This window comes from Pteronotus mesoamericanus, unplaced genomic scaffold (assembly GCF_021234165.1).
Source record: "Pteronotus mesoamericanus isolate MK-2021 breed Mesoamerican mustached bat unplaced genomic scaffold, CSHL_Meso_final contig_116, whole genome shotgun sequence".
NCBI lineage: Eukaryota > Metazoa > Chordata > Mammalia > Chiroptera > Mormoopidae > Pteronotus > Pteronotus mesoamericanus.
This window is the reverse complement of record NW_026555027.1, coordinates 1,753,727-1,766,797: the sequence shown is the minus strand read 5'-3', so window position 1 is coordinate 1,766,797 and position 13,071 is coordinate 1,753,727. Positions and strand designations below refer to the sequence as shown.

The 13,071-nt window shown below is 67.3% G+C and overlaps 1 protein-coding gene across 1 annotated transcript in view; it reads left to right on the top strand.

The window, feature by feature from the left end:
* Nucleotides 1–13,071, top strand: part of URB1 (URB1 ribosome biogenesis homolog) — a 53,142-nt gene that overhangs the window by 15,709 nt on the left and 24,362 nt on the right. Inside the window, exons 9-20 of the mRNA XM_054577843.1 lie at nucleotides 222–417; nucleotides 1,709–1,846; nucleotides 3,845–4,018; nucleotides 4,620–4,767; nucleotides 5,249–5,379; nucleotides 6,290–6,388; nucleotides 8,220–8,339; nucleotides 9,684–9,800; nucleotides 10,171–10,309; nucleotides 10,995–11,165; nucleotides 11,926–12,119; nucleotides 12,683–12,901. Of these exons, the coding sequence (XP_054433818.1) occupies nucleotides 222–417; nucleotides 1,709–1,846; nucleotides 3,845–4,018; nucleotides 4,620–4,767; nucleotides 5,249–5,379; nucleotides 6,290–6,388; nucleotides 8,220–8,339; nucleotides 9,684–9,800; nucleotides 10,171–10,309; nucleotides 10,995–11,165; nucleotides 11,926–12,119; nucleotides 12,683–12,901 (1,846 nt within the window). The remainder of the gene's footprint in view (nucleotides 1–221; nucleotides 418–1,708; nucleotides 1,847–3,844; nucleotides 4,019–4,619; nucleotides 4,768–5,248; nucleotides 5,380–6,289; nucleotides 6,389–8,219; nucleotides 8,340–9,683; nucleotides 9,801–10,170; nucleotides 10,310–10,994; nucleotides 11,166–11,925; nucleotides 12,120–12,682; nucleotides 12,902–13,071) is intronic.

The window sequence follows — 13,071 nt, the reverse complement described above, 5'->3', positions numbered from 1 at the left end:
CCTGACTCCCGGGCAGACGGGGGATCCCAGTGGGTGGGGACCGGCTCTCTCCCTCTTCCCTGCAAGTCAGAGGGGAGGGGCGACGGGGACTGGACCAAGAGGGGCAATGAAATTCGAGCCCTGCAGCGGCCCCCCACGGGCCAAACACCCTACTCGATGCCACGCGGGGAACCGCCCAGCCCGCGTGGCGGCAGCTCCCGGCTGAGCCGCTCCTCCCGCAGAGGCGGCAACCTGACGCTGCTGCACTTCCTGCTGGGCCTGAGGACAGCGCCCGAGGACGAGCTGGTGGCCGAGCTGGTGGTGAGCATCCTCAGAGTGTGCCCGGACCTGCTGAGCAGGTACTTCAAGGAGACCACGTTTTCCTTCCTCCCGAGGGCGAAGCCCACTTGGTTCAACAACATGAAGCTCCTGAACAAGGTGAGACCCGGGCGTCGCGGCCTCTGTCAGGTGGGCGGTCGGCGGGCGGGAGGGCGGGCGACCTGGCGACGCTCAGAGTGGGGAGAACTTCCGGCCGGGCTCCTCTGGGGGTGTTGCAGGTCACGTGACTCTGTGTCCTCTGCTGCCCTGTGCTGTTCCCAGGGCTCGGCCGGGCAGGCTGAGCCTTTGGAGTCGGTGGAGGCAGTTTCCTCTTCCCGGCCCAGGCTTTGTGGGCTGAGGTCTCCACGCATTTCCACGGAGCTGGGCGGGGCTGCGGGATGTCTTTATTGTAGGGTTGTTTCTAAATTCGCTGTTTTGAGTAGTTAGAACGACTGGAAGAGCTGTGGCTCAGTGGCCCACGGCTTTGAGCAGGTGTGAACTGATCCCCTGACCAAAGATGCTGATGTCCCTCGTCTCCTGGGGAGGGCTCGCTCCCCCAGCCTCGCTCTCCATCTCTCTCCGTCTCCGTCTCCGTCCGTCTCCGTCCCCGTCTCCGTTTCCGTCTCCGTCCCCGTCTCCGTCCCCGTCTCCGTCTCCATCCCCGTCCCCGTCTCCGTCTCCGTCCCCGTCCCCGTCTCCGTCCCCGTCTCCGTCTCCGTCTCTCTCCGTCTCCGTCTCCGTCTCCGTCTCCGTCTCCGTCCCCGTCCCCGTCTCTGTCCCCGTCTCCGTCTCCGTCTCTCTCCGTCTCCGTCTCCGTCTCCGTCTCCGTCTCCGTCTCTCTCCGTCTCCCTCGCTCGCTCACTCCTGGCCCGCCTGCCGCTGACATGCCCGGGGCCGCTCTGCTGCTGCGCCCGGCAGGGCCTCCGCAGTGGCGGCCCCGGGCAGGGGCAGCGGGTGCGCAGCCTCTGCAGGCCTGGGCCTGCGCAGCGGTCCTCGCTTCTCTGCTCAGCAGCCGTGTGTCCCTAGGGAGCCGGCCTGCCCCCGTGGCGGCCTGACTTGGCCGTCCGGGAGCACTTCCTGCCGCCCCGCGTGTCTGCCAGGTGCTGTCAAGCGCCGCACCTGACGGAGGCGCAGCTGGTGGTTCTCGCAGTGACTCCGCTGCCACCAGAGGTTCTCAGAGGCTCCCAGGCTGCCGGCCGAGCTCTGCTTTTTCTGAAGGCCGCTGCCCAGGAACGGCTGGCCTCGTGGCCTGGCCCCTCTCGCCAGCGGCCCCGGGGGCAGGTCTCCCGAGCCTGGGACCCCGCCGTGGTCGCCGTGTCAGTGGACCAGCCCCCCTGTCAGAGCTGACGCCCAGCCCTGGGCGCGGAACCTCGCCTCCGGACCCAGCTCGTTCTCTTCCTCCCGTTCGCAGATCTACGAGGCCCAGCCGGACATTTCCCGGGCGTTTCAGACCAGAGAGTTCATCCCTCTGCCCCGCCTCCTGGCCATGGTGATGGTGACCACCGTGCCCCTGGTGTGCAACAAGGTCATGTTCACCCAGGCACTAAACGTAAGTGCCCAGCGCCTCTGGAACTTCCTCCGGCTGCCCCACTGGCCAGGCGGGGGGCGTTTCTGAGCGTACCAGCCTGACGCACCGGGTGGTGATTTCTCCGTGAGCCTCGAAGGCTTCGCCTGTGTCCACCCGCTTGGGGAAGGGACAGTCCCGCTCAGGGCAAGGTAGTGGCGTCCCCCCCGCGGCTGGGCCTGAGGCCTGGTGCCACGGAGCAGAGGCTTGCGGGCCTGGGACCCGGGCGGCGGAGGGAGCGCGGCCTGGCACACCCCCTTCCGCAGTTTACGTGGGCGGCGCGGAGAGTTCCGGGAAACCTTTGCTTTGAGAACTAGCTGTTTCAGGCATTTCTGGAGGGTACGCTTGCAGGAGAAATTAGTGATGATATTTGACATCATTGTCTATTATAAAAGGCCCCAGGTCCCATCAGAAGCCACGTCCTGGGGGACTCACGCACCCGGCCCCACAGCATCGCGGCCTTAGGCGAACGTCTTGGAGTTGTGGCACCCGTGGGGCCCAGGCCTTGCCCCTCCTCCCAGACCCAGGTGGCCCGGGGCAGGTGGGCTTCCTTCCTGCAGGGCAGGCTGGGGGCAGTGTGCGCACAGCGGGACCAGGGACCGCCGCGGGAGTCACGCGGCCTGAGTGCGGTGGCCCGGGGGGGTGGGGCAGAGACCCCTCGGGCCGCGAGGGGGTTGGGTGTGTGCCAGCACCCACCCCGGCGTCTGCCGAGGGGGGCGGTGCGGCCAGGAGCAGAGCAGAGCATGTGTGGGACGAGGGTCGGGGGGGCCTCAGTTCTGGCTGCCAAATCGTCACGGAATGGGGGCCCAGCGAGGGTGCCTGCCTGTTCCGTGGGAGACACAGCGCTCTACCCCGGCGGGCTGCGGGGAGTGCGGCCGGCGGTGTGTCTGCCCTCCGCCTACCGGTGTCCTGGGCCAGCGGCTGTGGGGGAGGCGGGGCCGCAGGGCCAGGGGAGCCGCAGTTTCCCGAGCTGCGAGTGTGTGAATCCACGTGAGACCGGCACAGCGTGGGGGGTTTCGAAACATTTTTCTTCCATTCTTTACAGTGTTATTTGGACATTTTTGGTAGCATACATTTTAGCATGAGGAAGAGAAGAGTTAGCTCATTTTAGAAACAGGAAGCGAGGTGTCGGAGGGGTCTCGGGCGTCGGGCGGCCTGTGGGCTCTCGCCTGGGCCCTGCCCCCGCCGTGTGTGGGCGGGCGGGGTCGCTGTTGCTCCGGGCACGTCTCCTGTGGAGTGGCTGTAGGGCGCCACGTGTGAGCAGAAGGAAGCCCTGGGCACTGGGATGCTGGGGGTGGGTGTGCTGGTTGTTCAGCCAGAAGCTCCTCAGAAAACCTTTCTGCATCCGCCTGGCTGAGTCTCAGGACTCTGCCGGTGCTCACGCACTTGACTGTTCTTGGGCGTCCGCCGGGCGATGGGCACGGGGCGGGTCTCCCGAGCACCCGGGAGGTGCCGTGCTGCTGCCAGCCTGGGAGCCGCCTGCCCTCTTGTTTGGCAATAAGTAGCACAGGTTCTGGAATGTCCTTCCGTCCCTGCAGTGAGCGAGGACCATGACGGCCCTCCTGCTGTTCCAGTGCAGCCGAGGGTCCGCGTGTCGGCGGCCTGGGGCCAGGGCCGCACCCGCCCAGCAGAGCGCTGGCTCTCCCTGCCCGCCGCTCCCTGTCATCTCTGCAGCCGACGCGAAGGCTGGCGTCGGGGCTGGCTGCTGTGTGGTGCCCCCTGGGCTGGTGCTGACGCTGGCCATCCGTGTGAGCGGGCTGGTTATCAGGAAAGACTTGCCTCTGACAATGAGACAGAAGTAAAAATTAATGCTCAGGCTCCTCCTCTGGTGACCATCTCGCTGGCACGTGCAGGGGGGCAGGCTCCTCCGGCTGCCTCCGCTCACGACGTCTCATGTGGGTTCCCTGTGGGGGCCCCACGATCTGGAGGTGTGTCCTCGTGCGGCCTGAGGGCCTGCGTGTGGACCTCACTTTGTCTTCCCAGCTGGACAGCAAGTCAGTGAAGCGCACGGCCTTGTCCCTTCTCTCCGTCATCCTGGAGAGAGCACTGAAGACCATTGACCACTGCCTGAGCGGGGACGCGTGGCAGGCGCTGGGCGTGTACACGGCCCCGCTGATGGGGGACTTCGTGCGGCTCTTCAGAGAAGCCCTGAGCAAGGTGGGCGCGGCAGGCGGGCTGGGCCTCCCCGCAGAGCTTCCAGGGCTTCCCAGCACAGCAGCTGGGAAGGCACAGGGGGCGGGCAGGAGGCGAAGCCAAGGGGTGCCCGCCCCCTGAAGCTGCACCCACGCTGGTGGGAGGGGGGTGCTGGGAAGCCCCCCTCGCTCCTCCTCCCCACGGGTGGTTCTGGTAAGTCAGGAAGGCCGGTCGTCTGCACACTGGCTGGCTGCCCTGGCAGAGCCAACGTGACGCTGGCAGGTCCCCCAGAGAGTCATAAGGATGTGTCCCTTTGTTCCAAAGGCTCTGCTCAGGTAAATGGGCTTTAAGGGACGTGTTTTAATTACCAGACTTGTTTTTACCAAATCCTCACTGTGCACAGTTCCAGGAACCGGGCCTAAAACGGGAGTTGCCGGAGGCTGTGGCCAGGCCCCGCCCACCACCCCGTCCCCGGGCCCCGCCCATCACCCCGTCCCCTGAGCCCCGTCTAGTCTGGCCCACACAGGCCAGGTGGCGGGCCCTGCCCCTTTGCGGCTTCTCCTCGTCGGGGTTTCTGGTCCCAGGTTCTCGTCCTCGTTTGTGTCATACGTTCTTTCCCTCTCAGGTGTTACCAGACCTGAACACCATCGTGTGGGTCTGGCAGTCGCTCAGGAAACAGGACACCAGCCAGGATGACGGCAGAGGGAAGAGGCGTGACAGAGGGAAGAGGCGTGACGGTGGGGCTCCGGTGGCCGGCGAGGCGCCCCCGTGCGGTGAGGCTCTGTGGCGGCAGCCGCGGGCAGGGCCCACCCCGCGAGCCGGCCCAGGGGTGGCGCGCGCGGGGACCCCTGCGGTGAGCGTGAGCCTGCTGCAGATGTACTGGGCCTTTCCGGGCAAGGTTGGCGGCGCCTCTCTCGTGCTGTGCCGGTGGAGGTGGCCGCAGGGTCCCCGGGAATCCAATTTGGTGACACAGACCTTGTCAGCAGGGTGGCAGGCTTTGTGTCTCATGCCTGTGCCCTGTGCACCCTCCCAGTGGTCCCATGAGGTTGGCATTGCTGTGTGTCCCACTGTTCAGAGGATACTGAAGCACAGAGATACAGTGGTCTTGACGTGCCTGAGGCCACAGCACTGAAATGGGGATGGGGTCGGGGACGGGGGTGCTGCCCACAGCCTCCGCTCAGCGAGCCTTTGGCTGCGATGGCTCATGGGCGCCCGGCTGAGCCTCCTGACTGAGGCCGTTTCCTTCCGGCGCAGACGACGCGGAAACCATTCTCCTGAAAGCCGCCCTGCTCCAGACCATCTGCCTGTACCAGAAGGTGGTCCCGCACGTGGTCACGCAGTACAACTTCGACTTCAGCAAACTCCTGAGAGGTGCGATTCCACAGGTGGCCGCCGGCCTGCCAGCCACTGGTTTGTGTTCAGGCCGATGTCTGTAACCAGCCAGCCTGCCTCACCTGAACAGGAGAGGAACGAGGCGAGAAGGTGTCCTGAGCGGCCGCCGCAGGCGGCCAGCAAATCAGGCTGCGTGACGTTCTCCTAGAGCCCCTGTCCCGGCGGGCGCAGAGGCCGAGGAGGAAGCCCACTTGTTTTGCCTGGCGAGCCCACTGCAGGCTGCAACCTGCAGACGCAGCACCGCCTGTCCCACCGTGTTTCCTTCATGAAGGCATTTGTGCAATAAAGCTGCCTTGCACTGGGGCCGTGGGAGGCCTGCAGAGCGCCGTTCCCGGGGCTCAGTGAGCTGTGGAGGCAGCCCTGCCTGCAGCCACAGGGAGCTTCCCTGGCGATCGGGGGGCAGGGGCGCTCTTTGCTGGGGACACAGAACGTTCACGAGAATGGCCTGTTGGTATTTAGTGGCTGTGTCCTTCCTAAGCAAAGAGGAACCTGGAAATCAGGCCAGAGGTCAGGGACCCGGTCTTGGACGGCGCCTGTCTGTGCGCAGACTGCCTGCAGTCCGGGGAGCAAGGCCGGTGGCTCCGCCGGGGCAACGTGAACAGGAGACGGCCCGGAGAGCGGCAGTGGGGGCGGCAGTGGGCTGTAGGGGGCGGCCAGGGGGCCGTGTGGCGGGCCGGGGTTGGGCCCCTCCTTCAGTGGTGAGACAGGCCTCGGGAGGGGTGGGCGTGCTGGGCAGACGAGCGGGCACAGCCAGTGGGACGGTGGCCCCAGGACCAGGGGACGGGCCTGCGTCTGCCCTGCTGCTGGGGCGTGGAGTCCCTCGTGCGTCCTGGCGGCCAGGCCGGCAGCCCTGCCTCGCCATGCCCTGACCGCGCCCTTCCCCGCACAGGCGTCCTCTGTGAGCAGGGCCTGCGCGGGCAGGTGCCGCCCACCCTGCAGCACCACGTCCTGAAGGTGGCCCTGGAGCTGCCCGCCAGCAAGTTTGCGTGGCTGAAGGCGCAGGTAGGACGCGGGTGGGGGGCACGAGGGACGACAGTAAGGGTCCTTGTTTTAGGGAGACACGCCTGGAGCAGAGGCCAGGTCCTGGCTCGTGGGCCGGGAGGCCAGTGATCCTGCTTTTTCTGCATAAGGTGCTGGACTGAAAGTGCAGGGTTGCTGGTGCTGCGAGTTTTGTACTTTCCATCCTGACTGTGGTGACTTCTTTTTATTTTTTATTATTTTCATTTTACAATCTTTTGGGCTCTGGCCAGTGTGGCTCAGTTGGCTGGAGCGTTGTCCTGTAGACTGGAAGGTCGCAGGTTCGATCCCCAGTCGGGGCTCAGGCCTGGGTTGTGGGTTCGGTCCCGGTCAGCGTGTACTGGAAGCTCCCTCCCTTTCTCTCTCTTAGAAATCAACAGACATGTCCTCAGGGGAAGGTTAAAAAAAATGTTAAAAAAGTTTCTTTAAACCTTTTGGGAGGTAAAATAAAATACATCCCTTCTTCTTTGCTCTCACTCTAGGAGAACTTAGGACAGAGACAGGAACAGTTACCACGCCAGGGCGGGGTGGGGGTGGAGGGCGATGAGCGGAGTCCGCGGGCGTTGTCCTGGGTCTCCAGCGACGCCTCCCGGGGCTTTCCGGAGCCCGCAGTGCTGAGCCGTGAGGGGAACCCCATGCCCTGGGCAGAGGCTGGCCGGGGGGGTTTGGGGCCAGGGAGCCTCCCTGCCTCTACGGGGGGTGGGGAGGCAGGCGGGAGGGGCACCGTCTGCCTGTGTCTCTCCGTGGACCGGCGCCTCTTCCCCGAGACTTGGGTCCTGCGTAAGGTCTCCTGGAACCAGGGGTGTGGACGTGCGTGCTGGCACCTTCGCGTGGGATGTTTCCAGAAAGGCGTAAGGACGCCATGGCACCGGGTCACTGCGTGCCTGTCCCCTCCCTGAGGGTCGCGTGCGGCCGTGCCCTGCGAGCCAGGCTCCACGCATGCTCCGCGGCAGCTTGCAGGGCGGTGCCGGGGCACAGGTTCCTGGCCAGAGCGGGGCGTGCGGGGCTGGACCCAGGCAGCTGTCCCGGGCCCAGCTCTTGCCCACTGGGAGGTCGCGGCCACGGACCCCCAGAGAGGACGGGGTGGGCAGGGGTTGGTGTTTCACGCCAGCCGCACAGGCCACAGGCGCTGGTGGCTCAGTGAGGAAGGGAGTGGGAGGCCTCTGGCTTTGAAAGAGCTGGGGTTAAAGTATCAACGCCTATCCCGTGCCCCACCCTCTGCTCATGAGGTGCGTCTCTGGGCCGCGGGGCCCCCATGCCCCCTGGGTTCAGGGCCGCCCTTGTTCCAGGGCTGCAGGCTCGCTCCAGCAACCCCGACCCCGAAGGGTTCGGGCCCGGAAGCTGGGGCTCTGCACTCCCTTGACACGTGTTCCGAGCCCAAAACCCTCTGTGAGGGGCCCGTGACACACGTGGAGTCCTCTCCGCGAGCCCCACCTCAGCCCCTGCGCACGCAGCCCGGGACAGGCCGCCAGCCCCGGCCGTGACCCCAGCTCAGCCCCGGAACAATGACCACCGCCGCCCGCCCACCCCCCCCCACCCCCGTGCCTCAGCGTGCACGTGGCAACGGGGGTCGCAGTCTCCCTGCCTCGGGGGGTGAGGGAGTCAGCTGAGGCAGCGTATGTCACGAGCTCAGGGTGGCGCCAGCCCATGAGGGGGTTCCGCGCGCCCTGTCACCTCCCTGTCGTCTCTGCCCTGCCGTGGGGGGGGCGGGGCTCGCCGGCCTCTGAGTTCGTCATACACACGGCCCCCCGCAGCCTGTGGAGGGGCCGGGAGGCGGACGGCCGGCGTCCAGTGGCTGCATTCTGCTCGACCCCAGGAGGGCCCGGAGGTGGAGATCATCGGAGGGGAGCGGTCCGTGTTCTACTTGCTGATGAAGATGTTCGTGACCAGCACCCACCCGCAGCTCAAGTCTCTCACCAAGCTTCTCATCATCAAGGTGCGTGCCCTCCCGCGCCTGCTGCTGCGGGGGGGGGAGGGCCGGCCAGCCCTGGGGGCAGGGCTCCGCGGGGGGCTGCAGCGAGGACGTCTCAGGGCTGCTACGCTCGGAAAATGCAGGCTCCTAGCGCAGTGTCGGTTGGTTGTGTCCCTGTCGTGGCCGCGTGCCTGAGCGGCAGCGTGGCATGGGGACAGTGTGAGCTGGAGTCTGCTCCCGGACTCAGTCCTGAGCCCGCGTGTCCCAGCGGCGCCGCACAGGTCGCGGGTCCTCGTTGAGTGTGTTCTCCCGCCGCGGGCCGGCGCCACAAGCATGGGAGCGGGGCGCGGGGCCGTGTGGTGGTGCTGCAGCCGCACCGCGCCCTTCCTGGGCTCAGGGCCTACAGATCCCTGGCCTCTGGGGCCCGTTCCCTGGTGTCGCGTTTTCCCGCATCCTGACTCCTTGGCCCTCTGGCCCCGTGCCCCGCAGTGCAGGTGTTGTCAGGAGCGCGGGAAGGCCGACTCGGCGCGCCCTGTGCGCCTGGCTTGTTCCCGAGGCCCGTTGGGTCCTGCTGTGGCAGCCGACGTCGGTGCCTCCTCCCTGCTCGGCAGCGAGCACTTGGGGCGCTGAGAAGCCCTGCTGGCCGTTTTTAGGGCGCAGGGGTTTTCCCTGCCTCTGAGCAGCGGATGATCCTGCTGCCCTTTGCCTTCCCCTGAGCTGCATGAAGGACGTGCATGTCTGGGCCTTGAGTTCTGTACGTTCCCATTTCCTTCCTGGGGTGCGGGTGCGACCTTGACCCCGGCCAGGGTCATGGTCCCCCCACCGAGGGCAAACGCATGGGGCCAGCACGGTCCCGTGTGCCGCGGGGGCACCGTGCGGTGGACTCGTGCCAGGGGCACCCGCGACCTGAGTCTCTGGCGTCGGGCCTTGCGGGGGTGGCACTGGCCGACCCCCATAGGTTCAAGGCCTGCCTCGCAAGCAGTCCCGCTCCCTTGGAAGTGGTGGGTGCTCCTCGCCCCAGCCCTGAGTCTCGAGGGGCCGCCCCGCGAGGCCACAACGTGGCTGGGCCACGGCCCCCGAGAGCCTCAGACGGGCTGAGGGTGGAGCGGCTGTGTGGGCTGAACCACGCACGTGCACCTGGGGCTCAGGGAGTGTCGGGTGGAAAACGGGGCTCCTGCGTAGCAGCTGGGCTCCGTCTGCTCCTTCTGGGAGAGGAAGGAGAGGAGCCGGCCGAGGGCCGGGCCCCTCCACAGGGGGTGCCCCTGCGGCCCTGCAGGGGTCAGTGGCAGTGGGAGAGAAGAGCGTGCGGAGCGAGACGGGGCCCCGCCGGAGCGGCCCGGCCGACCTGGCCTGCCTCTGCCCACACAGGTCCTGCGAGACACGGGCGTGTTCGAGCACACCTGGAAGGAGCTGGAGCTGTGGCTGGAGCACCTGGAGGACTCGGGGGGCGACGGGCAGGAGGCCGTGGTTCAGTTCCTGGAGCGCGTGAGCACGTGGTCCCCGGGGAGGGCGCGCACGGGGGCTCCCGGGGCCTCTGCTGGCTCAGGCGGGCCTTGCCTGCCTGCGCACCAAAGCCTGTGGGACAGGGACGTGCTGCCGCGCGTCCTTTAGGGGCTGTCTCTGCGCAGAGCGGTGGCGTCCTAAGTGACGCTGGAAACTGCTGCGTGTGCTCAGAGGAGGTAGTTCATCACGTTCTATGACGAGAAGTCGTTAAAACTTCACAGAAAAAATGGCGCTGATCTTAATAAAGCCTGTTAACATCTGTCTTCCCCTTCATTTCACCCGTGCTATTTTGGGACGTTTTTTCTATTTCACCCGTGACCAACTGTCTCCCACCCGGCTCTTTGACGCCCAGGTCTTGCTGACGCTGGTGGCGAATCCCTACTCGTACACAGACAGAGCCTCCGACTTCGTCCAAGAGGCCAGCACACTGCAGGCCCCCGCCGCCAGGCAGGACGCCGACGACGTCAGCATCCCGGTCTCCCACATCGACGGTAGGCGCCCCTGCCTGTCCCGTCGCCGGGCTCCGGGGTCAGCTGCAGAGGCAGATGAGAGGCCGAGTGGGCGTTGCCCTCCAGGTCTCACGGAGTGCTGGCGCCCTCTTCCGTGGAGCCAGAGGCCAGCCTGCCACTCAAGTGAAGCTGCCCAAGCTGCTCCTGCAACGGAAACACGTGCAGAGCTTGCGCGCTGCGTCCTCTGGGTTCGCGTGCTGTTTGCTTGTGCCAGGTGCCGACAGCACAAGTCCTAGGGCGCCCCCTCCTGACCAGAGCCCCAGGGGTGCCGTCGCTGTCGTCGCTGGGCGTCGACAAGGCCGCTGGGCCCCCAGGCAAGGCGCCCCGCCAGCCTCACCCTGCCGTCCGTGGCCGGCTCGGCCCGAGTCCCGGCGGAGCGGCCCCTCCGTGCCGTGGCCGCCCCTCTGCGCACCTCCGCTTGAGCTGGTTTGCCTGAACCTCCGGGGCACTTCTGGGCTTCTCACTGTCGTCGGAGCAAATGTCAGGTCCTGCCCGAGCTGGAGCTCCTGGCAGGGCCTGAGGGTCTCCAGGGAACATCCTCTCCGTTTGGAGTCAGACCTCACGCCTCCTGTCCTGCGTCTTCCCCCGAGAGAAGTTCAGCGCTCACCTCTCTGCCTGTTTTCTTGTCTTCCCTCTGGGGGCTCCTGCTCGGGCGACGCCGGCTCAGACGTGCTGGACACGGTGGACGTGCTGGTGGAGGGCAGCGAGGGCCTGGGCGAGGAGATCGGGCTTCCGCTGAGTGGAGACGTGGCCCTGCTCACGTTCCCGTTCAGCGCCGTGGTCCCCGCCGCCCTGGAGGCCAGGAACAAGCTGCTGCTCGGGGCGGAGAGTGACGCAGGTACCCACGGCGGACAGGGTGTCATGGCTGCGTGGTGGGGGGAGACGGCGCATCAGGGCTCTGGGAATCACTGCTGACGGCCCACCTCAGTGAGAGCCACCGGGCGGAGCTCAGGGGGCGCGGGGGAGGGCCAGCCCCACTGCGGGGTCGTGGGCCATGGGGTGGTGAGCTGAAGCGGCGTGTCTGCTGCACAGGCACCTGCGGGCCCTTCCGGGGTCGGCCTGCGTCCTTCACATTTGCGGGGCCAGGAGGTGCCCCAGAGCCCAACATGTAATTCGTTAGGAGGCCCAGGCTCTGCTGTAGTCGCAGCTGAACCCTGGTATGTCAGTGGTTTAGGGAGTCACGGTCTCTTTCTTGACCTGTGACTGTCCCCGGCAGGTCCCGTGGCCCTGGGCGGCTGCCCTCCAGCAAGGGGTTCAGGGCCGTGCTGCAGGGGACGAGAGCGTGCAGCCAGCAGGGCCGCTGTGGCCGGGCCTGGGGGGGTCCCATCACGTGGTCTCAGCGGGGCCGCCGGGGAGGCGGCCTGGCGGCCCCACCTATTCCGCACCTGGGCCTGCACTCTGGGCCGCGGGGCCTGGAGCCTCTGCAGCCACGCGGAGCCTCATGAGGCCCACGGCGGTGGCATTGGCCCACCAGTGGGCTGTGGCACCTCTGGGGAGCTGGCGTGAATTGCCCGGGTCTCAGTCCTGGAGCTGGTGTGGCGACGGATCGCGGAAGGCGGCCCCGTGAGCCCTCCCAGACTCGTCTCGCACCTTCGCAGGGGACAGCGTCGTGGCGTATCTGACAGCCGTGCTCACAGACCTCCTGCACAGCCAGAGGGACCCTCTGGCCCTGTGCCTCCTGCTTCAGGCTTATGACACGTTCGAAGCTCCGGCCCCACCCTGCTGCCCACAGCTGTCCTGCTTCCGCAGGTACTACAGCCTCTGGATCCCGGAGCCTGCCCGCGAGGCCTCGGTGAGTGTGGCGGCCGCGGGGCCGTGGCCGTGTTGCTCGGGCGTGGCATCGCCTCGTCCCGTCTCCCTGCGCCGGGAAGCTGGGTGGTGCTCCGCTGCTCAGCTGACGGCCCCGGACGCAGGCCGCTGTGGCGCTGGCTGCTGACTCCGGATGCGGGGCGGAGCTGCGTTTCTCTTTTCCTCGCTGAGCCGTCCGCGCGCTCCGGCCCCCCAGCGTGCCCCTGGGGCCATGGGGCTCAGCTGCCAGACGGGCCTGGGCGGCCCCTGCAGGCCTCTGTCCTGCCGACCCTGGGAGAGGAGAGGGCGCCATGTTCTGTGTCCAGTGTGCAGCCCACGCGCTTCGCCAGCCCACCGGGAGGCCTGTGGGCAGTGCGGGCGGCACGCGCGGCCGAGCACTCGGAGGACGAGAGCCCGCCCCCCTGAGGAGCCTCGGAGCCTCGCGCAGCCTCCGCTCTAGCCGGGCCGGGGCAGGTCAGAGCACCGCCCAGCGGCCAGCGTGTCCAGTGGGTTCCCTAGCCATGCACGCGCTTCATCCGGGGTGCCTTGCCTTTCCTCTTTCCCCAGCCGCTGCAGGTACTGGGCGGCCTGGCCCCCCGGGGCCCCTCGGCCAGCTCCTTCGGCGCCCTGCTGCAGACGGCCTTCCAGAGCGAGGGCGGGCTGCTGGATGAGGTGGCACGGGCAGATCTGCAGGCCGCCATCTCTCGCCTCCCGCTGCCCCACATCCTGCGCTCGGCGACCCATGTGCTGCTGTACCTGCGGAGCACTGTGGAGCGCTTCAGGCAGGTGAGCCGCCCTGTCCGGTGGGCCACACCCGCTGACGCGTCGGTCAGGGTCCTGGGGCTGCACCCTGCCCGGTCCACACAGGCTGCATGGGCACAGGGCGTACGCCGTTCCCTGGGCCTCCCTCGCCGGCCCGGCGGGGAGCCCTTGTGGCCGAGCCTTGTCGCGGGGCA